At 44.1% G+C, this 22,608-nt stretch overlaps 2 protein-coding genes across 7 annotated transcripts; one reads left to right on the forward strand and one right to left on the reverse strand.

Annotated features, from left to right (window-relative positions):
• Positions 1-159: 159 nt before the first annotated feature.
• LOC6564171 (leukocyte receptor cluster member 1 homolog) lies at positions 160-1,414 on the reverse strand. Its single transcript, XM_001990010.3, has 3 exons — positions 1,341-1,414; positions 1,161-1,260; positions 160-1,099 (listed from the first exon to the last, which is right to left on the reverse strand). Exons 1-3 carry the CDS (start codon positions 1,361-1,363, stop codon positions 293-295), a joined length of 930 nt encoding a protein of 309 aa, XP_001990046.1. The 5' UTR covers positions 1,364-1,414; the 3' UTR covers positions 160-292.
• Positions 1,415-1,697: 283 nt separating this feature from the next.
• LOC6564170 (baculoviral IAP repeat-containing protein 6) lies at positions 1,698-21,015 on the forward strand. Of its 6 annotated transcripts, none has more exons than XM_032737091.2 (33): positions 1,698-2,065; positions 2,678-2,988; positions 3,147-4,200; positions 4,336-5,067; positions 5,176-5,995; positions 6,058-6,293; positions 6,350-6,571; positions 6,987-7,256; positions 7,341-7,755; positions 7,837-8,264; positions 8,344-8,573; positions 8,635-8,779; positions 8,851-10,279; positions 10,346-10,617; positions 10,683-10,858; positions 10,921-11,418; positions 11,480-11,600; positions 11,886-11,954; positions 12,179-12,966; positions 13,034-13,298; positions 13,365-13,588; positions 13,650-13,767; positions 13,833-14,063; positions 14,126-14,310; positions 14,370-14,911; positions 14,975-15,438; positions 15,505-16,842; positions 17,393-17,656; positions 17,720-18,337; positions 18,404-19,301; positions 19,383-19,854; positions 19,939-20,367; positions 20,423-21,015. In XM_032737091.2, the coding sequence occupies exons 1-33, from the start codon at positions 1,846-1,848 to the stop codon at positions 20,873-20,875; spliced, it is 14,937 nt and encodes a 4,978-aa protein (XP_032592982.1). In that variant the 5' UTR covers positions 1,698-1,845; the 3' UTR covers positions 20,876-21,015. The 6 variants fall into 6 exon arrangements, with proteins under 6 accessions (XP_032592982.1, XP_032592983.1, XP_032592984.1 ...); XM_032737092.2 differs by having other exon boundaries at positions 6,058-6,278; XM_032737093.2 differs by lacking the exon at positions 6,987-7,256 and having other exon boundaries at positions 1,699-2,065.
• The last annotated feature ends 1,593 nt before the right edge of the window (positions 21,016-22,608 follow it).

Below are 22,608 nucleotides of genomic sequence, written 5' to 3' on the forward strand. Positions count from 1 at the left end.
AAAATAAATGCAATTCGATTTGAAATTGAAAGCCTTCTTGTTTGGTTAGTTAATATAATATATAATAATGTAAAAAAGCATGCATTTTACCGGAGCTTCCTGCATCAAAAAAACTATAATAGTAAAACACACCATTTTTTTTGTATTTGAATAGATTCATTTAGAATTTGTCTTAAAATCATTTTTTGTAAACAATAAATAATGGAACTTCCAGTTATGGCTTTTAATTTGTGGTGAAATCTTTGAAAAAGGGAAATACAAATATATGGATTATTTACTATCCCACACGTGATCAGAGCATATTTTGCTTGGCAAGCTCTGGATTAAATTGGCTGTTGTACTTTTGGACAATCCGCGGCGTAGCTGCCGGCGTGCTCGCTGCAGTGCCCGGCGTCAACGATTCCTTGGGCGCAAACAGTTGCTCCTGGCGACGCTGCTCAGTCGCCTCACGCAGCAGACGTTCCTTCCGCAACCTGTTTAGCTTATCGCGTTTTGCTTTTTCGGCTAGCTCTTTGCTTGATTTTTCATGTTTGTGACTCTTGTGCTTGTGCTTCTTCTCTTTTTTATCATGTTTTCTATGCTTTTTGTGTTTTCTACTCGATTTGGATGAGCGAACTGAGGCTGGCGTAGACGGTCTCTCTGACTCTGGTTCTAGCTCCGGCGTAGGTGTAAGTTTTCGTCGCTTGCTTGATTTTTGTGTTGGCTTTTTAATTTCGGATGGGATCAGTGCGTTTATTAAGGTGAGTGGATCTTCTGATAGTTTCTGTTTCAGATTGGTTTCAGTCTCATTGCAGCAATCGCCGGGTTCGGGACGTTTTGGGGCCACTTCATACCAACTGCGCACCTTAAGCGCCTCATTTGTATCCTGTCCCAGATAGGTTAGATATCCGATTTGTTTTTCATACTTTTCCTGTTCGTCCTTTTTCTCCTTTTCCAAATCTTTATTCGTTTTCTTCACGTGACTTCTGTAATCGGCAAATAGATCGACAGACTGCGTGGTATCAGAACTGTGGGTAGCGACCTCTTGGCTGGTTTCTTCTTTCTGTGTTTCGGGTAGCCCGGATTGACGCCTCAGGTAGTTGATGCGCGCTTCGCTCTCCTTTTTATGTAAATGGGTATTAACATGTGGTATTTTCTACTATAAAACTATGATTATTTACGGCCAATTCCAATTTGTCCAGTCTTTTCTTTTCTTCTTTCTGTGCGGCTGCTTCATCCCTTCGCACTCGGGCAATATTATCCTTAGTGCGCACATGCCAGCTATAAAATTAATATAGGAATTTATTATTATTATTATTTCACAAAATAATATTTTTATTGGCTGTTTATTTGTGTATTACCGTTTTTTTGGCAAAATATTCATCTGCTTGCAGTTGCTGTAAAACTATTCTGACAAATGTAAACAAAACGCGCTGTAATGTGAATGGCAAACCCAGTGCTGTAAAATATTTGTTTCGAATGCAAAATTGAATTAATGTGTAATCTGTGAAGCAAATAGAGTTTAGTTTCGTTTGCTTCACATCAAAGGGGCTGGTAATAAATCAGCATTTTTATTTAAACATCAATATTTTGTGTAGGCCAATCAATGCTTGCACAACACTGAATTGCAATTTCTGACAATTGGCAAACACAAATGCGAATGGCAAATCAAATACTCATCTGTCAGAAGGAAGAAAAGGGGACACATATAGGAAAAACTGCAGCGCAGCAGCAATAGTCCCGAAAAAAGTAATTTTGATTGTGAAAAATTTCTTGATCGAATTGTGAAACCAATAATCCGAAGCATAGGCAAAGTAGTAACTGTCGAACCAAAAAGCGCGCTCGACGCCCGCATGTAGTTAAAGAATGGAACAGCGTATTCTAAAGCAAGACGGCTACTTGGATGTGGGCGATGATAGCAGCAACGATTGTGTCTTGCCTGGCGGAGCACCCGTGTTCGAAATACGCAACATCGTCTACCATCCGCAGCTGAATGTGCTACTTGCGTTTGGTATCAACAATCTTGTGAAAGTTCTAGATGTGAATTCCGGCGTTATACTGCAGACGTATCAATTGAGTACAAATGGTAAGCAGCACCCAGCACCGTACACATTCATATGTGTATGTGTGTGTGTGTGTGTATGGAAAAAAATTACTACACAGACGCACAAATACAAACGCAATTGCGAATGTCAATTTATTGCATTTGTTTTTTTTTTGGTACATTTGTGTGTATTCGTCAGATTTTGATATACATACATACACATGCATTCACTTGTATTTACAAATGTATGTGCGTTTGTTTCGTGTGTATGTGTGTGTTTGTGCATGTTTGTCAGGAACCCCTGAGCAAACCAGCAAGCAAAGGATAACTTTTAATTCAATTAAATCCATGTGTTTATGCTCAGAATATAGAATCGCACTTGTGTTCTTCTATTTGTTTTTTTTTTCTTCGTTTCTATTGTTTTTAGCGATAATAAGTTGCTTGTTATTGTTCCATCTTCTACTTCTACGCAGTTAGGAGTGATATTGCTGTTAAGTATGAATTGAATGTACTTATGTATATAAGTACTTATTTAAATTTTTTTTCAAAGCTTAGTCATAGCTTCAACTAATTACATTCACTCATGAAATGCAATGATTTGTAAAGGCTTGTCGTTATCACATACATATATAATTGTTGATAATAATTTTTCAGCTGATAGCTTAATCAATGGACGTTACATGCCATTGCAAGATAAAATCTTGTTCTGGGATGGCCACAATTTGGGACTGCGGGGCGATTACAACGGCGTGTTGCTATTGGATACCATACTGCAGGCGCCGATCGGTCAGAATGATGATTACATTAAGCTGGAGCTCATATTGTCGGAGGCGATCATCTTTCAGAACTGTATAAACGAACTGGAGAGCGAGGGTCTCGAGTGTCCGTGCGATATCAGCAACGAGCTGACACTGAAAATCAACCAGGCTCAGCTGAATGCCAAAAAGGGTATTAAAGCGCAACGCGTAAGTTACACGATAAATATTAAATCAGATAGATCGGAATTAATACATATATAACAATCTGACTGCAAGTTCGCATTACAATTACAATGTACAATTTTCAAAATTGTTTTCCCAATCTTTAACCAGTATGTTATCATATAAATATTATTGTTTTGCAGTGGAACACAATTTGCCTCGAGGTGCCCTATTCCAGTCTGAAGTTGGTCGCTAACAATGTGATCATATTGTTAAAACGTTTGGAACGAAACATTCCGGTACTGGCCATAGCATCGGCAATTAATGAACGTCTCACGGACATGCTGATGGGCTCCCGTTTGCCGGATTACGGCTGGAACTATTGCAACTTTCAGCGGGGACTCATGCACTCGGAGGCAGTGCGTCGCCAGACGTTCGAGAAATGGCCGCACATGGACTATAAATGGGCACTGCCGGATCAAATGGCACAGGCCGGCTTCTATCACCAGCCATCGTCATCGGGCGAAGATCGCGCCATGTGCTTTACATGCGACGTGTGCTTGGTTTGCTGGGAGAAAACAGACGAGCCATGGAGTGAACACGAGCGCCACTCGCCCCTCTGCCCGTTTGTGAAGGGCGAGTACACACAGAATGTGCCGCTCTCCATTAGCTATGCCACGAATCCAGCATTGACCGCTCCGGGCATGGGTTTCGATATAATTTCGAATAGTGATTATGCGAATGTTCTTTGCACGAGCTGCACGCAGACGGGCGAGCTGAGCGTTTGGAGCATTGAACGCCACCTTAAGCTCATGCACAGCATCCATGTGCCCACCCTGCTCAAAGAGGTCTTCGAGGAGAACTTCGAGTGGGCGCGCGTCACGGCCATTTGTGTGCTACCAAATGCGCGCGCCCGCACCAAGGTCAACTATGTGTACTCGGCAAACTATAGTGGAAGTGGCAACAGCAGCAGCGCTGCACACGCTAGCAGCATGCACGGCAGCGGCAAGTTTGCCGGCGTCAATGCACAGCATATAACATCCACATCGACACTGCGTGCCGGCGTTGTAGGCTCAAAGATAGTCCTCGGAGTCACTGTGCGCCAGAGCAGCGGCGAGATGGCATTACGGATGGTGGTGCTCAACATTGTCGAGTTGGACAGATACTGCGAGAACTCGGCCATGATCAGCAATGACAGCGGCAGCGTGTCGAGCATTGGAGGGCATCTGAAAAAGACATCTTCACATCTGGGAACAAGTAAGTTCTCTTTTATGTATTGAACGCTATAATCGATTTCATTGTAACCATTATTTAGTGACGCACTACATTTCACTAAGAGAGTTCTCGTTAATTTTGTCATATTGAGTAACGCTTATCATTACGCTCTTGCAGCTTCCAGTGATTCAAATGTGGTTGCCAGCCAAGTGAGTCTTGAATCCTCGAAAGATGATGACAACAAGTCGCTGACGGCATACGAAAAATTTGCCGATGGCTTTGATAGCAACGGTTTTGTGTCCGCCTTAATGACGTATAACAAGAATAATGATGTTACCCAGAGTGGCAACAACTCCTCTGTGCTGTATGACTTTGATTTGTCGACACTGTCGCAGATACTGGATAGTAATCTGGACGATTCCTCCTCTGGTCTAATGGTCTCTTCCAATACGGTGAATGTAAGCAACAGTTTGCTGGGCATAAGCAATGACATGGATAAGCTCATGGACCAGGCCGAGGTCTCAAATCAGAACAACAATAACAACAATGACAACAACGCTCTGGGTTTGGGATCTACAAACAACAACAATAACAACAACATCATCATCAACGGCAGCAATTGCACCAGTGACAAGTTGATAGCTAGCGAGGAAATTGACTGCCTCGTGGAGAGCTGGACGAGCGTTAAGCGCATGAACGCTTTGGATGGGGCACATAGTGCCAACGGAGTTCCATTGGATGTTCAGGAGATTGTGGAGATTGCTGAAATCATGCCAACCAGTCCCAAGTGTAACCAACTGCTGGTCAAACTGATGCGTACAAAAGCTCCCGAATCGGAGGATGCCAAGATCATAATGGCCACGGTTGCCAAGGAGGAAGAAGAGCAACACAATGTGTCCACAGATATGGGTAAGTAATATATATATATTTAAATTTTATGTTTTATTATAGATTGAAATTTTATGTTTTATTATAGATTGAAATTTGTAATTAATCTATAACTATCACTAATTGCAGACGACAACAATGCAGAATGCAATGTAGCCGCCCAGCTGCTGCTCTTTGACTACGATGACACGCAAATCTCCAATGATTATACTCTTGCCATGACCTTCAGCCGTGCCAAGTGCCCCAAACAGCTGTGCATCCTGCCACCCTATGCATCGGCAGCATCTTCGGAAATGAAAGAGGCGGGCTCCATATGCGTGGTGTGCGCCGACGGATGTATTGAAATTTTCTCACTAGCCGATTTCCAGGCCACATCCGTCATCGAGGAGGAGGGTGAACACTTCGAGGCCGTTGTCTATTGTCGTAACTTGGACAGACTTTGCTGCTGTTCGCGGCAGGGTGGCATGCTGTTCTATTCGCTGAATGACGGCGAAATTGACTCGGGTGATGAGCTGCTAGAAATGGAGGACGACTGCAGTACCACGTTGACACATGCGATGGACTTGAGCGTCACGGATGGTGTTCGAAATATGGCAGCCAGTGATTCTCTCATGGGCGATACAACAATATCTGTGGATGTGAGCAGCGATGGCGGAGCTGGGACATCAAGTCAAAATATGCACGTGCAGACCTCACCGTCGGTTGCTTCCTTGATGAGCAACAACGCCAATCTGCTTGCCTACAAGACCGCTGACCTGACGCTTGAAGATCTACGCGTCTTCTACGCACTAACCCAGTTCGATGACAAGTTAACGGTGTACTCGGCTGAAGTGCCCAGTTGCTGGAATGATCTGGGCCAGGTACAAAAGCAGCGAAAGCAATCGCAAAATATGCGGCATGGAGGTGATGAGCGTGATTTCACACGAACTTGGCGACTGCATAATGATGCGTGAGTTTTGTTTATCAAAACAATTTTGTACCACATATGTTAATTGCCATTTTCGTTTATAGAACCACCTGGGACGAGCACATCATTGAGCTGAACCTGGCACAGCCGGTCTCATTGGGCCATATAGATTTAAAGTTCACGGTCTACAAACAGTGCTCCAATCCAGCAGCCATACAGGTCACCCTGCTCAAGCAGAACACAAACGGGTTTGGCTACAGAATGAAAGGACCGCACGCCAGCTACAAGCCCAACGTTATTGAGGATAACATCGACTTCTCTTACAGTGAGGCACCAAATAGTAATCACCTAAGTTTTGTCGTTTTATGCATCTATCTATTCATCCTTACTTTACAGTTGCCAGTGAAAATCCGGTTCTCAGTGAAGAATATCTGCTGGCCCACAATGCCGAAGTGCTGGCCGGCCCCATCGAGCTGTCGTCGTGCATTGATCTGTGTGATCAGGGTGGAACCGCCACACTCACCTCACCCAAGCTGTTCAAGACACGCACCCGTAATTTTCTTCTGCATATCAAAACCGTATCGGATCCATCAAAGGAGGGCCAGAGCAAAACGAGAGGTAAGTCTATGGCTACGTTATTAAACAAGAATCGAGTTATACTATTATACAATTTTGACTTTGGTCAAAATTTATCAACAACTGAAGCGCGTAACACAAATAACTTTTTCCAATACTTTTGAGAAAACTTAATCATGGTTTATTAGCCCATATCGTATTACAAAAGTGTGATAAATGCAGTATAATCCAATCGGTCAGCAGCTCATGAGTATTTTTATGAGTATACGAATAAGTTTAATGTTGATTATTGAGAATAGGTGTTAGTTTATTACATTGCTAATCTGTTAAGGCTTTACACATAGTTTAGTATTAATGTTGTTGTAGGGGTATATATGAATATATGCCGACGATATTTTGGTATGATTGATGCCCGTTTTGGATTTGGCCCAGTTAATTACTAACTCAACAATTGCAGCCCCTTCTGTGCGACACAAAAGTACGCATCAAATTGAAGATTGTGTTATTCGTAAGCGAGGCGCCAAAAGAAAATTCATTCTATACAATGCAAATCACGCCCATGGGAAAACTAAACAAATGAAAATGACTTCCATTTTGAGAGCAACGCTTTACTACAAAAAAGTGCATAATTCGGAACTTCCGTATGTTCAAACTGTCGTCGCGCCCAAGCACTCAAGACCCACTGCAGCTGGTCCGGTCGATCTTCGAAGATCTGGCCAATTTATAGGTAGTGCGTGCCGCTTACTGCTCCTTTTACTGGATCTTCACAAATAATTGATTAAAATCATAACATTTCTTTTGTGTCCTGCAGGTTGCGATTGGCTGCACGAGATCTCGATAAGTGTGCGGACTGTTAAGTCACACAGTCGGATTAGCAATGGACGCATTCAGCGCATTGCCATGCTGGATAGCAATGGATTTTTGGAGCAGCTTTTCCGCATTGCGAGTGATCTGGACTCAACGCCGCTAACCAAAAATCTGGCACTTGATGTGCTCAACTGGATTTGTTTCATTCGCCTCAATCGTTTCCGTTCGCCGAAATCAGAGCGTCTCAAGGATCAGATTAATAAGCAGACAGCAGCCAATATCAATGATCTGCTAGCGCAGCAGTTTGAGTGCATCTATCTCTCCGAGAAGCACATCGAACAGCTGATGCGCCACTGCATCATTCATAGTGAGCGGACCACTGCGCATAAGTGTGTCAAACTGTTGATAATGCTGACGGAGTAAGTACAACAACAACAATAACAATCTTATGCATATTTGAACTCATTCAATTATCACAATTTTGTTTGGCACTCTTGCAGAGGCATGGCCAACCTGCCCCGCGAATTGCAGAAACATTGTACACTGGATACGACCATTAAGATGGCGATAAGCAATACGTTCCATGAGCTGCCGCAGGCACAATGCGCCAGTGTGGTGCGCTGGTATACGATGCTAATCTGCGCTACCTCAACTGCTGAGTCACATAACAGCATTTCTGAGTATGCTATCAATCTGCTTAAAAACATCGCCACCGAAATTGATAAGCGATGGGATCCACATTGCGCGTTGCTTAGTACACGTTTTGGTCTCTATGGCTTTCCCTTTGAGCCGGAAATTTTTGACTTTGACTTTCCCAACATCAATCGTCATGGCTCAAGCTCGTCCGTGGCGCTCACAAACGTAATACGTAGCAGTGCAAATATTTTGCCGGTGACCGGACTCGATATCAAGCGATTAAGTTCGATAGGTACGTTATGTTCAGTGTGCTAAAATTGAAGTTGTAAGTAAATTCTATAAAACAGTAATATATATAAATCATTTTACAGATGGAGTCGACTTTCGAACTTATCCACATCTGATTCGTGTCAAGAGCATTAGCAATCAGTTACGTGGTCTTTTGGAGGTGGTGCAACTGCATTTCAATTGTGTACAAGCGTCAGAGGCTACGCGGATCGATAATATTGACAACGTAGTCAATGGTGCTGCGAGTGTGGTCATTGAAGATGTGATGATGATGCCAAAAATGGTAGCCACCAAAGGGAAGGATGAAGAATTGGTAAGTAGAAAAGCTCAGCCATCCATCACTTTCAATTATATGTGAATTATATATATTTCAGCCTTCAAATGTTTTCAATTATAAGCTGAACGATCTGGTCAACGATGTAGAGTGCCTAGTAGAGGAGCTGGAGGATAAGGATGCTAAGTCTGTTTTTTGTTCTTTAGCTTCTATGAACTTGCTCAATGGTTATAAGGATAAACCTTGTAAGTGTTGCTGTTAATATGATGTATTTGCTTATTTATGTTCGAGCATTGTCATCTGTTATTTTGCTTAGGTGTATCACATCTGACCGATGTGGATCTGGAGGAGATACAAAACGAGCAAAAGGCGTGTCTGCATAAACTGAAAATATCAAAGTTTATGCCAAAGCTTACGCTTTATAATAGCTACATACAGAAAAAGCTTGGCATGACCGAAGAAAATTCCTGCGAGGCATTTGGAGATCTGGAGGACTGGGAAAAGGAAGGCTTAAAGTCTTTGCTAGACGCGCTTCCTGAGGAAGTGTCGCTATCACAATCGTCCGAACAGTCTCCGCTAGCATCACAAACTGGCACCAATGACAGCGTACATAGTGTGGCAGATGATACCCTCGAGCGAGAGAAAATCATGGAAAATCTCAGTGCCAATCCGTGCCCGCCAATTGCTTGGCACAAGTTGCTCACGCCGCCACCCAAGCTCATGATTGTTGTCGACCGCATGCATTCCGGAGCCCGCCGTTTTGTTGTGCTTGATTTTGGCCAACACATACTTCTTACGGATGTGGTGATTCCCGCTTGCGACGAGCTCACCTCTTTGAATATTGACATTTGGTGCTTTGACGAGGAAACAGACTGCACGCGCCTTGTTCAGGTCTCCGATATACAGACAAAATCGTTGGTGCTCAGTGATATGCAGCCTCCGCCCATTTGCCGCTATTTGAAGCTGACGATCGTCGGTCGTATTGGAATGTCGTCCACCAAATGTAAGGTGCCGCTGGGCAGTTTCTTTGGTCATCCCGTTGTGCTAGAACATGATGGATACGGCGATCACCTGGTGCGTTTTGTTATGCAGCCACCCCAGTCGCTGCAGACACATCTTAAATCGCTTAATGCCCTGTACGAGGATGTACACTGTCGCTACAGTTTGGCCAGCTGCAAATTGATGGAACTGCTGTCGCCTATGCGGAATAGCGAGCTATCCAATGTAGCCCATCTGCAGGCCTTCATTAACAAGCAGCGTGACGAGGAGCTCAGCTGTGGTATGGACACGAACAACAAAGTCGTGTCTCTATACGAGGAATGCATGTTGCTTCAATACCAAATTAATGTCATCCGAAATGTGGTGCAGCGTTTGGAGCGTGGCCTTTCGCAGAAAACACACCGGTCACCAGCACCACCGAATCTTGTACTCCCCGAGGAATCGTTGCGTACCGCATCGCGGGATAAATTGCGCGTGCTGAGCCTCAGTTTGGCCGAGGTGCTGTTGCATTTCTCCATTGAGTACGGCATCAAGAACATATTGCCTGTACATTCCCGTTTCAATGTGGTTACAGCTAAGGCGCTGTTCAATTCCCTAGTTGTTTATGGCGATGCCCAATTACAGCTGACAACCTGCTCCCTGTTGGTGCGGATGTGCTGCTTCCAGCCTTGGTGGGGTGACTTTTTGGCTGATACCTTCTGTAGTTTGTTCTCAGCGCAGAACTGTAAGGCATTTCCACAGGATCGGTATGTGAATCATGTGCTATACACGTATATTTCGCATAAACTTATTTTATTTAAACTACTCTTCAGCATCTTCTTCCTGCTCACTTATTTGGCGCGTCGTAGCATTGCAATGGGAGCTTGTCGTTCCATTGTCATAGATGCTGTGCTCAAGACGCTAGTCAAGTTGCTGGCGCCTATTTCGCCGCACTACAAGTTTCAATCGGAGCAGCCAAGCACTTCGGCCAGCGCTGCAGAACGCAGTGCGGCCGTGGGTCGCACGTCAGATCTGCAGCTTATCACTTGGCTGCTATTGTTCCTTTCTGTTTGCCTGGACGACAACAATGAACGCAAGGATAAATGTGAGTGAACATCTACAAGTACCAATACCAGCCTGGATCATAATATTGTCCTACTCGATTCACAGCGGCGGCACGTTGGGATTTCATGAGCTGCGAAAGCGACTTCACAAAGACGAGACCCAACAATACGCCCAATAGTAAGCAACTACGTTGCTTCAAAAAGCGAATAGTACAGCAAAACAAATACTCTGTGCAGCCCTACACAGATTGGGGAAAGAAAATCTACATGATACAGAATGAGGTAAGACAGAAGGAACTGCTTCAGAGTGCATATAATAGTAATAATAAATCGGTTACTATTAGCACCCCGGTATATTTATGGAACTGTCTACTAAATCAAAGGCTTGTGGCGTCAGCAAAGGAACGTCAACTGCTGGAAAAATCAATATGGGCACCACCGGTGTGTGTGCGCCCAGTGTTAGCACCAGCGACAATGGTAGTGGTAGTTCAGGAAAAGCCGCCGGAAATTCCACAACATCGCCCAAGCATTTGGATGGTTTGGGAGCCAGTGCAGATGGAGACAGAAACTTTGACAAGGGTCTCAAGACGCTAAGTATGGCAAACATCAAAGTGGTAATTCGTGGGCTATTCGCACTGTTGTTGGAAATGGATTTCGACTGCAATATGGATCAGTTCCTTCTAACATGCAAAGTGATAGCTCGTCTGGTGGCTGCGTGCCGTCCATCGGTGCGGCTGTGTAAAATTGTGACAACCGCCCAGCTCGAACAACTCGTACGTCTGGCCGTGTGGAATGACCAGCAGCAGCCATGGGCGGTGCATGCAATTACTTGTCTGCTTCAGGTAATTTAATTTCATGCAACTTGTCAGTATATATTTTGATAAATTATTTCTGTGTATGTAGGACCTGTTGGATGCAGACAAACAGTACAGGGATAATGATGCAACGCCCACCAATGATGGTGCTCGGTCCATAGCCACAACAACAATGCAGGAGAGTCGCGACATCTTCAGTGACTACGCATGTAAGTAATTTAAAAAATTAAGATATATTCTATTCATTCCGTTCTGATTCGTTTGACTTGTGCATAAGTTAAATCCTCATGGAATTGATCAACTTGAAATAGAAACAATATGAAATTTGTAAAGAAAATTTCTTCATAGTTTGTTTCCTTGAATAAAAGCAAGGGTGTACTATTAAAGCATCGGCATTTAGCCGATGATTGATGTCCATTGCTATTCTCAATTGCATGGCAGCTTGCACTTTGTTCACTGCCAGCTTATGAAAAATATATTTCTCATTTTTTTAGCATCCTACTCTTCCCCCATCGCACAGGTTGGGTTACATATGCCGACAGCGAGTGATTTTTATCAGGAGGGTAAAGAGAGATTATAAAATAACCACATACAAAAATATTCCTCTTGACTTGAGCTTTAGTTTTGGTTGGTCCAGATGAAGACTAAATATTTAACAATATATGTTGTCTTCGATCCGCTTGAATCAAAGCTCAGGCTCATATCAACCATGCTACCTTGACCACAACGAACCACGTTTAAATGTTAGAGTTATTTACCTGTCTAAAATGCTTATTATCCGTTCCAGCTGTCAGACACAATTATTTGCCGTCTCTAATCGAATGCGAGGACACCGAGTTTGATGAAATGCTCAACGACATCGATATGATCGAGCGCACAAAGCCAACTACTAAAAAGGAGAGAAATTGGCTCTGCTCGAATACGTTCAGCTTCTTTTGTAAGTCCATATCCATTGCGATGGATTCGCGGCTGGATGCTGGTTTGGAGCTGCATGTGGAAGCGCAGCTGCGGCGCCTGACGAACCGCACCTCACTGGATCTGTATTCATCGATGCCTCAGGTGGTGACCAATGAGTTCTTGTCCGCACCACCGGACGCACCGCCCTGGCCAGAGTATCTCACGCAGCTGTGGTCTGGCCCAGACTACAGTGGTCGCAACACCTACATTATGCTAAAGAATGTTTTCGATTCAATACTGGCCGATCTGCACTATGAAGACACGTGGGTGCATCTGGAGCAAGTCTTACAAATGTGGTTGACACTCAATTGTGAACTGGCCGATAAGCCTTACACGTCTGGAATCACTCAAACGGATATTCCGAAAATTCCATTTGGTGCGAATGCTGTACTGGGTCTTCTCCTTGCTTTGGCCTGGCACAATGATATCAAGCTGCGCACTTGGTGCTTGGGCTTTCAATGTCTGTTCCTCGCCTGCAATTCGTTGCCAATTGGCGATGATGTGACCGATTGCACGCGCATTAATGAGGTCATTGTGAACGATGAGAACTTTGAGAAGATGCTGCTGCGCTTCTTCTCCGGCTACGGCATGAGTTCTTCCATCATTACGAATCGCTGTGTAAGTTACTCCCTTCGGACCCTCAACTTATCTTATGAATATACGAATTTGTTTCTCTTTTTACTAGGCTGGTCCCACTATCTGCAAGCATCTTCACGAACTGCTACTTTGGCTTCACAGCAAGAGCGAAAGCAGCGGCGGACTCATTCCATGCAAGCGCCGGCTCAAGGACATTCTGTTGCATGTCGTGCTGCAGCTGGTGCAGCCCGGCGGCGCAATTAGCAACCAGCAGGGCCCCATCGATGCTCAGAATCAGCTGGTACGCGATCTGCTTTTAATGCCCAACGACAAGGGCGATCTGAACATTGCGCTTAAGATTACCGAAAGTGTTTGTAAGTAAACTTAATCGAAAAGTCAGTTTAGTGGCAGTTTCACATTTTTTATCTTTGTTCCTTTAGCTTTTCTAGTCTTCAACAACATTTCCAATGGCGAGAAGCTGCAATGCCAGCGCGGCAACGAGAACAGCGCTACTGGCAACAACTTTAGTAATTTGTTTGCCAATGTGTTGGGTTCTGAGAATCCCAGCAAACAAAATGCTAACATATGTGACAATTCGCTAATTATAAACCTACTCAAGCTGTCGTCGCACATGGTTCTCACTGAGATGCCCAGGCAACCTAGCGTATGTTAAGCCAGCGAGAGAGGTGCATATCAATGTTTTTAATTTCCTTTGTCTGTTGTAGGAGGTAACTATACCCGAGGAGGAGGAGTTGTCCAATCAAAGCCAAACGGATGAAACCAAAGCTGAGCAGCTAAACACTGAAGGACATCGAAGCAAGGTGCCATGCATAGCCGATTGGGGTGCGTACTTTCCTTTTTTGCTATATGTTTAGAATATTGGTTATTTGTAATCATTTCGAATGCAGTTTTGCGCCAGTTTCCCACCATGAAGCGATTGTTTGGGGCGCTCTCCCAGTGCTCGACCAAAACGTTTACTATGATGTCCTCGAGTTGTTTCTTTTCACTCAAAACGAACATGGTACTGGATGAGCCGCAGACCATTGCAGACGCCGTTTTCAGTTTGATGATCACACTAAGTGAGAGGGCCTCCAATCCACGCCTGGTCGTAGCACCTATATGCCAATATCTCGAAGAGAGTAAGTCTTGCTTCAATATCGTGACCCGTGTCAAATTGTTTAAATCACCTTTTTGCTTACAGCTACCATACAACGCAATGCGACATTGCCACGCCTTCAGCTATCAGAACCCTTCCTTTGGTACATATCCAAGGTGCTGGAAGTGACTGCGGCAGTGCAAATATTCACACAGTTGGGTGGCATACAAATCATTTGCCATAATTTGGTTCGACTCAACAAGACTATTATTAACATGCAGCCAGGATTGGTAAGTGGGGATGCAACATAATCGCCAGCTGAAACATATCTACTGTTTTCTATCTTCAGATCTCAATGATAATGCAACATATGACGCGGAACACGCGGCTTAAGCTCAACAATCATATAAGTGCCGCCAACGCCTGCAAGAAAACGTCGACAAGCACAGGCGCTCAATCGACAACAACAACTGCTCAAACATCGAGGAACAACAGTGCTCAGTACGATGGACTGATCAACTTTGCTCCCTTCTCGCACATTGTTTCGGAGAATGATGCAGCACAAAGTGCCGAAATGCTAATCTCAAATCCTAATGCGTCACACAGACGACCTCGCTCGCCGGCGTGGAGCTATATGTTCTATCCAAATGAGACTCATGTTGATTTGACCATAACACTGCCGACCGCCATTTTGCTTAAGGAGGTGCAGTTGGTGCCGCATACCTCTAGTCTCGCGTCGTGCCCATCGGCCGTTGCCTTGGAGCTATCTCGTGACTATGGTGTTGGCTCTATACCCGTGGGTGCACCCATGGCCACCACGGGCCTTACCTGCATACGTCTGAAGTTAGCTAAAGCTGAGGTGGCCACCAGCATTGTGCTGCGACTTTACAAGTAAGCTAAACTTGCTCGTTACGTCAAGAGAATCAGAGTTGTAACAATCGTTGTTCATTTTAGACCCAAGGACTGTGGCAATGTGGGACTGGTGCAAATTGCTGTACTGGGTCAGACCATCTTTGGAAATCGCATGCAAGGACTACGCAGCCAAGGCACTTTTGGTGATGCATTCATGAGCTGCTCCACGCCGCTGCCATCGGCTGGACTGTCGGCAATGGATGTAGATGCTATGCCGGAGGATGATGCCTTTGCCAAGACGAGCATAGGTTGGGTGCGCATCTTATCTCGATGCTTTCATGTGGCTGCCCTGCAACCAGATTGCAAGCTGGCCGATTTAATTGCCTCGTATCCCGCTGCGTATCCCGGATTTCTGGAGGCGTGTTGTTCCCTTCTGAACATCATGCCCATGATACCGAGTTTTGCCCAGCAGCATCTTGAGACCATACTGATCAAGTTGGGCGCCTACAATCATGAGCTTAGTCTGCAGCTGCTGCGAACTCTACTTTGGCATACCACACCACAGGGTAAATCGCAATTGAAAGTTAAATTGTTGACGAAAATTTGTACAATCGTTTTTTTTTTTTTTACAGTGTTTAAGCTGTCCAGCGATGCGGTGTGTGATCTCATTTACCAAGTGGTGACTGGTTCCACCTCACACATGCTAGATAAGCTGCGTGTGCTGCTCGACTGGATTATGCAGCTGCATGACAATTATAGTAAGCAGGCCCGTTGCAATAATCCCCAGAGCGGGTTTGTCAAGGTGATTGCCTCAATTTTGTGGCAAGTGCAGCGGCAACAACAGGTGCCCGATCTGTCGCAGCTTATTACGCCTGCATTGTTCGAGACTTGTTACCAGTGGATATCTGAGCTGGAGCACGATGAGCCATTGAAGAGCAGCTTTGATGCGCTCATCTGTGCATTGTGCTACATTAAGCCGGAGATATTCAATCAGCTGCTTGTCAAGCTGGGCGTCAAGTTGGAGCAGCAGGCGCGCGGAAAAACCGATGATAGCAAGGTGCAGAGCGGTTGCGCCTGGTTCAAGCGCGAGGGCAGTGAGAATCTTACACAGCTGATGCAACACCCTGCGTTTCTGAAGACGCTTGCCTTATCCTGCCAATCTCCGGTGGCTGTGTATCAGATGCTGGACTCGGGTCTGCCCAAGCTGCTAGCGCATGCCATCTATGAATACTGCACACATATGCTGCCCACAATAGAGGCACCACCTGTGGTGCAAGCAACTGTCACAGCCTGTTGCAGCAGTCAAGCAGCTACTGGTGGCGATTCCCCACTTACGGACTTTGACAAAGCGGAGGCGCATGTCGGGAATCCCGCAGTTCCCCTGCTTAGCAGCGCAAATGTGCCCAAAGTGCTGGACTTCTTTTCAGAGTGCTGTGCAGAGGGACCGATGCGTGACTGGCTGGGCACACTGCAAGGCTCAATGTTTTGGAAGCCACTGCTGCAGCTGCTTTGTAACACACACTTGGCGCAGTTTAGCAAATCCCTGCCCATGCAGCAATCCTTCATTCGTCTGGAACGGGCTACCATTAACTTCTTTACGCGTGTAAGCGCATGCCATCCAGCCAATCAGGAGGTGCTCACCTCTCTGCTCATTGGCGCTGTCATCTGCAAGCCATTACGCTCAGCGGGCAGCATTCGACCCACTATCTCGGGCTTTACTAGGCAATTGGTGCTTCAGTTGTTGCTAGAGAACGAGCACATTACGGTCTGTGTGCGCAGCCAGCAGCCGTTGCAGCGTCGGGACACTCTGTCAGCCATCATGGGCGGAACCGGGAACGGTGGTGCCAGCAACAGTTTACCCGTTGCGTCCGTCAATCATCATCCGGCGAAGCGTAGCAGTGCCCATCAAATGCTCTTCAATGTGACCACGAGTACCACCTGCCAGGAGATCATGCAGAACTGTGTCAGCGGTAAGCTATTCCGATTGGTAGAATGTTTATAATATTTAAATAGATTGTGTTATTTTGCCTGCTATAGCTGCATAATATCAATAACAATTCTATACGAGGGGTTCCTGTCAAAAGTGAGAGGAGTTATTCTATCGTTATTCTATATTAATTTTAAAATTATACTAGTTTTTCAATTAGAATTGGAAGCAAATGTTTTATTCATTATACATTTATTTATGCAGCGTGTAGAATTTATAATAGTTTTTTTCCCATTCAATTTTTTTTTTTATCTTGATTATTAATGTGAGCTTCGCGTGACTAGTTAACTTAGCGCATGCATTATTGATCAGATAAAAACTAAAACAAACATTGAATATAATAAATTTCGAGCTCAGCTTTTAATATGGGAGTATAAATAACAATAACAATAACAGTTACTCAATATTTGACGTTTAGTAAGTTTTAATTATCCCTTACGATGTTTTTATAGATTTTATGTCTATTTATTTATTATTTAATTAAATTCATTTTCTATTTTATTTCATTAATTGCATTTTTGACACCACCGCAGTGTATAGTAACTTAGTGTACCAACAACCAACAGATCAACGCAGTGGAGATGCGTCGACTAGTAGTCCAGCTGCCGCCAAGTCAATCGACAAGCAGCAGCTTGAAAAATCGTGCTACCCAAACTTGAGCAATATTGCTGGTAGTCTGGAATTTCTAACAGTTGGCGCTGCGGTCGCCGCCAAGGACAAGCGCATCAAGGACGCCAAGAACCAGGCGGCAGTTAACAAAGACAAGGAGACCCAAACAACGGCCACGTTACCCATTAGTAAGTGCAGTTATCATGCCGACAATTAAACACAGCTAACTAATCATTTGCATCCGTTTGCAGACACCTTCAATATTGAGGAATTTCTGCTGCAAGCAGCGCATACCAGCAATGGCAGCCAGTTGATGATAGTGGAATATCCAGATATACTGCTGGCTGGTGATGCCACCATCTCACAGGTGTTGGCCACGCTGCAGGATGCTGGTCATTCGCTGTCCGCACCCTGCCTTACTCTAGATCTGGTGCCGCAGCGCTCGTTGGGCGATGAAGCTGCCGAGTCGAAGAAAGTGAGGGCTGTTTGCACTGAGCCGCTGCCATCGCCGCTGCAGCGATTCTCCAGCAGCGGTGGTCTGTCGCTGTTGGCCCACTATTTGCCTACTGTGTATCCTGAGCACATGGGTCGTAAGGCTGCCGCGGTTGCAACCGAAAAGGAGAAGAGCCCACCACTCTCAGATTGGGTTAAGCTTGAGCCCAATGATGAGATTTACGAAGATCTGGAAGATACCATATGTGAGCCGGCTGCCAAACAGATTACTGTTAGCTCCGTACCCCAGCATTCGTTGGCCGCTTTTGGTCTGTTCTTACGCCTGCCAGCCTATTCGGATGTCCTGCTCAGGGATAAACAACGTGCTCAGTGCCTCCTGCGTCTTGTCTTGGGCGTAACTGGTGACGGCGATGGTAGTAAGTTCAGCTTAATTAAACACAATTTTTTGCTTTGCTAATTCTGCTATCTTTCTTGTGCTGTAGATGACATCTACAGCCTATCGCTTGCACCTTCGTTGCCCACTTTGCCGTTTGAGGTATTCCGCCAGCTGCTGGACAGTGTATCGCTATCCACTGACGACGGCGTCCTTCTGCGCCGCGTCGTCATTGAAGTGGGTGCTATGCATCTGGTGCTTAACTGTTTGGGCATCTTTTCTCATCAATCGCATAACAGCAAGATCGGTGCCCTAATAACTGAGCCGACAACCAGTGCAAATAGCAGTGGCAATGGCAATGGTAATGGCAACGGTAATGGCAACGGTAATGGTAACGGTATTGGCAACGGTATTGGGAACGGAAATGGCACTGGCAATACCAACGGCAATGGTGCTTCCGCTAAAGCCAGCACGGCAGAGGATGCCATGCCCAATACGGCGATATCGGATGATAAGAGTCACATTTATTGGGCAAAGGGAACTGGCTTTGGCACCGGATCAACGACACAGTCATGGAATGTAGAGCAGGCCCTTCTGCGCCAGAAGAGTGAAGAGGAGCACGTGACGGTGCTGTTATTGGTTTTATCCAGTTACATAAATCCCAGAGATTGTATACCCAGCGACATGAGCGGAGAGGATATACTCGCCTATCATGATGTGCGCGATATGGCTGGCGAACTGCCGCCTATTTTCCAGACACTGCTCCAGCAATCTTGCCTGATACCGGCACTCAGCTCTTACCTGCGTAACGATTCAGTGCTAGACATTACACGACACATTCCACTCTATCGTGCCATACTGAAGCTGCTGCGTGCGCTGTCATTGTCTAAGAATTTGGTGTCGTTGCTGCAACCGTCGTCGGGTGCCAGTGGGGAGTGCACTCCGCCCATTGCAGAGCTTCTGAAGAACATGAAGACCTGCGTTGATACGTATGCCAAGCGACTCAAGTGAGTACCATCACTGCAGTAAATAAATATCAATAACAACATAAGTTGCTTAACTTAACCGTTTCCATTCCTGTCACACAGAGTCAACAAAAAGTCCAATATTAAAGGCCAAACGCATCAATTGACATTCAATATTGATGACGGCGATGACGAGGGTCTTGCGCTGCTCATACCGGATATACAAGAGACCTGCGTGCTGGTTCAGAAGACGACTGATGCAGATGCTCTGATTAATATGCTGCATACGCATGAGGATGGTATGGGTGCCTTGGAGCGGCCACTTAGCAAATCAGTTGAGCAGCGTTATCTGGAGCTGATGAAAAAACGACAGTTCGATACATACGATATGATTGTGGAGTCAGATAACAACAGCTTTCGTTTTGTGGTTTCGCATCATTTTGAGAAAATGGTGCGTTTAGCTGGCGATCGCTATCATCCCTCGCGTGTTAAGCGGTTGGCACAGGAGGCGGTCACGTTGTCCACCAGTTTGCCGCTCAGTTTTAGTAGCTCTGTATTTGTGCGCTGTGATACGGACAGATTGGATATAATGAAGGTACGTTTATTACATTTTATCCATTTCGGTACATTTTTTTATTCAAATTGGATTCTAAATATTAAATTTTGTATTAACTATTAGGTGCTTATAACCGGCCCAGCGGACACGCCGTATGCCAATGGCTGCTTCGAGTTTGATGTCTTCTTTCCACCAGACTATCCCAACTTGCCCATGCTCATCAACCTAGAGACTACAGGTCGTCATTCTGTTCGCTTTAATCCGAATCTCTACAATGATGGCAAAGTTTGCCTGTCAGTGCTAAATACCTGGCATGGGCGACCCGAGGAGAAATGGAATGCGCAGACCTCCAGTTTTTTGCAGGTACTCGTGTCCATACAGTCCTTGATATTGGTGCCGGAGCCGTACTTTAATGAACCCGGCTTCGAGCGTAGTCGTGGCACGCCCAGCGGCACCAACTCGTCGCGCGAATACAACAGCAACATATATCAGGCGTGCGTACGTTGGGCAATGTTGGAGCAGATACGCAATCCCAATCCCTGCTTTAAAGATGTAAGCTTCAATTTCAAAATATCTTATGATCTTGCTAAACCATGTGCTCTTCCAGGTGATACACAAGCACTTTTGGCTAAAGCGCGAGGAGATTTGCACGCAAATCGAGGGCTGGATTGAAGAGCTAAGTAAGCCACAGTATACGGAGCGTGCTAGTCGCACTATTTCCTTCAACTCGATGGTGTTGCGACGGCATTATCGGCATCTGCGGGAGGAGCTGGCCAAGCTGAAGCCACCACGGGGCTTAGAAGATCTTGACGCGCCCTTTAATCCGGTGGCCTCTCTGCCACCTATGGATGTGTCCACAACAGCGGCATCTGCGTCAACGATAAATGCACAGGTGGGCACCGATGAATCACTGGTGCCGGAATTGAATCTGATGGTGGACAACGGCGATAGCGATATGTCGATTCCAGCTAGTTTCTTCAAGGAGGAGGTTGTCGAAATTCTAAGTGATACCGAGAATGAGAGCAGCGTTTGGCAGGATAAAGAGGAGGATACACCATAAATAGCTCCTTAAATGCCGCTTTCGCGCACTAGACAGTTTTATTTATCGTTTTAAGTTATGTTTTGTTTAATTTTTGTAAGAGAGACTGCAACTGCAACAGAACTTGGTGTGCTTTACATAAAGAAAACGTAATAATTAATGTTATCGATTTGATCCTTTTGAAAAATTAGTTAAATAATATATAAATACATATTAATCAAGCTCCCATACATATACACCCCAACAATTGCATGTTGATAAGAAAACATTTCACTAACGAAACAAACACTATTCGAAAAATCTATTAATGTAATTCAACTTTTATAAATGCTTCATTGAATGGATCTATCGGTATAATGAAATTAACCATATGTGTATAGCATAAAATATCACAACTTAAACAAAAAAAAAAACAAAAAAAACAACAACACCACCAAAACTAAATTTATGTGTATTAAACTATGAATGTAGTGACTTAGTTAAATATTTACAAACAATGTGCAGAATTACTTTTACAATCAAAACGCAACACAAAATAAATTTTGTTTCTCCAAAAGTAATTTGGTTTTGTCAGCATTAATTCACATTTTGGAATTCATGGCAAACTTCGCATCTAATTGGTGATGTATCATTTTTCAGATATACTCAAGGAATTCCCCTTTGGGATGGTCAACTTTAATTAAGTACTTTATGCCTAGATGTAGGCAAACTTCTGTGCGGGAAATCTCAATTAATGCATTTAATAACTATAAACTATCCCTAAAACTATGCTACTTTAGTCTACAGAAAGATTTGTATGCATATACATTAATTTAAAATTTTATTATAATTATTTATTATAAATGATAAATATACAGAGTAAATACAAGTCTGAGCAGAGTATCACTGGCTTTGTGGAGGGGAAAAAATACACACTGATAATTTACTAACAATTTTCAAATACTCCGATTGTTGACATTAAATACCTGACTTGGTGACTAAATTGATGACTGATTATATCTGTTTTTAACATGAATTTTTAATTATACTAAGACTTGATTTTAATATGTTATTATACTATGCATAACTGACTGTTGCATGTCAAATAGGTGAGTTTAATTAGAGGTTGTTTCCGACTAGAGTTGTGCATTTAAGTGTGTTAATTACTTCAAATTGGGAAAAAGGCTTATCGCGAATTCCGCAAACCATCATTTATTTTTATTAATTTTTATGCTGAGGGCTTAGTAAATATTTGATACACACTCGATAAGATCTTTTACACGCATTATTTTTGTTCACTTTTCTCCAAAAAGTTGTCAATAGAGCGAAGATATAATATGGTTTATCAAGCGGTTTGGGCGGTATCTATATGATTTTTTCGACACTTTTATAGAGTACCAACTGACGGCATAAACCTATTTTTATCTTTTACCTACCATAAGTAAGAATATCTTGAATATAAGTAAATTACTCAAAGAGAGTAAATTTATATAAAAAAAAATTATACAAAAATATTTTCAATGTAGATACATTGTTTGATTGGAATTCACTAATAAATCAAACAGAGGCGAGCGAATTCTGTTCGACGTCTCTTCTATTTAATTGCGATTGCTCTTCAATTGATTGATCGTTTAATTTGTCTCAAAATATGCACTCGCTAACTGTACAATGAATTGAGTACATTTCGACAGATTTTAGTAAGATCTTTGCCAACGCTGCCGTCGCCGTCGCTATGTTTGCTGTGCCTGTTTTCTTTTCTCTTTGATCAGTCTCTT

The sequence above is a fragment of the Drosophila grimshawi genome, unplaced genomic scaffold (assembly GCF_018153295.1).
Source record: "Drosophila grimshawi isolate 15287-2541.00 unplaced genomic scaffold, ASM1815329v1 contig_311, whole genome shotgun sequence".
NCBI lineage: Eukaryota > Metazoa > Arthropoda > Insecta > Diptera > Drosophilidae > Drosophila > Drosophila grimshawi.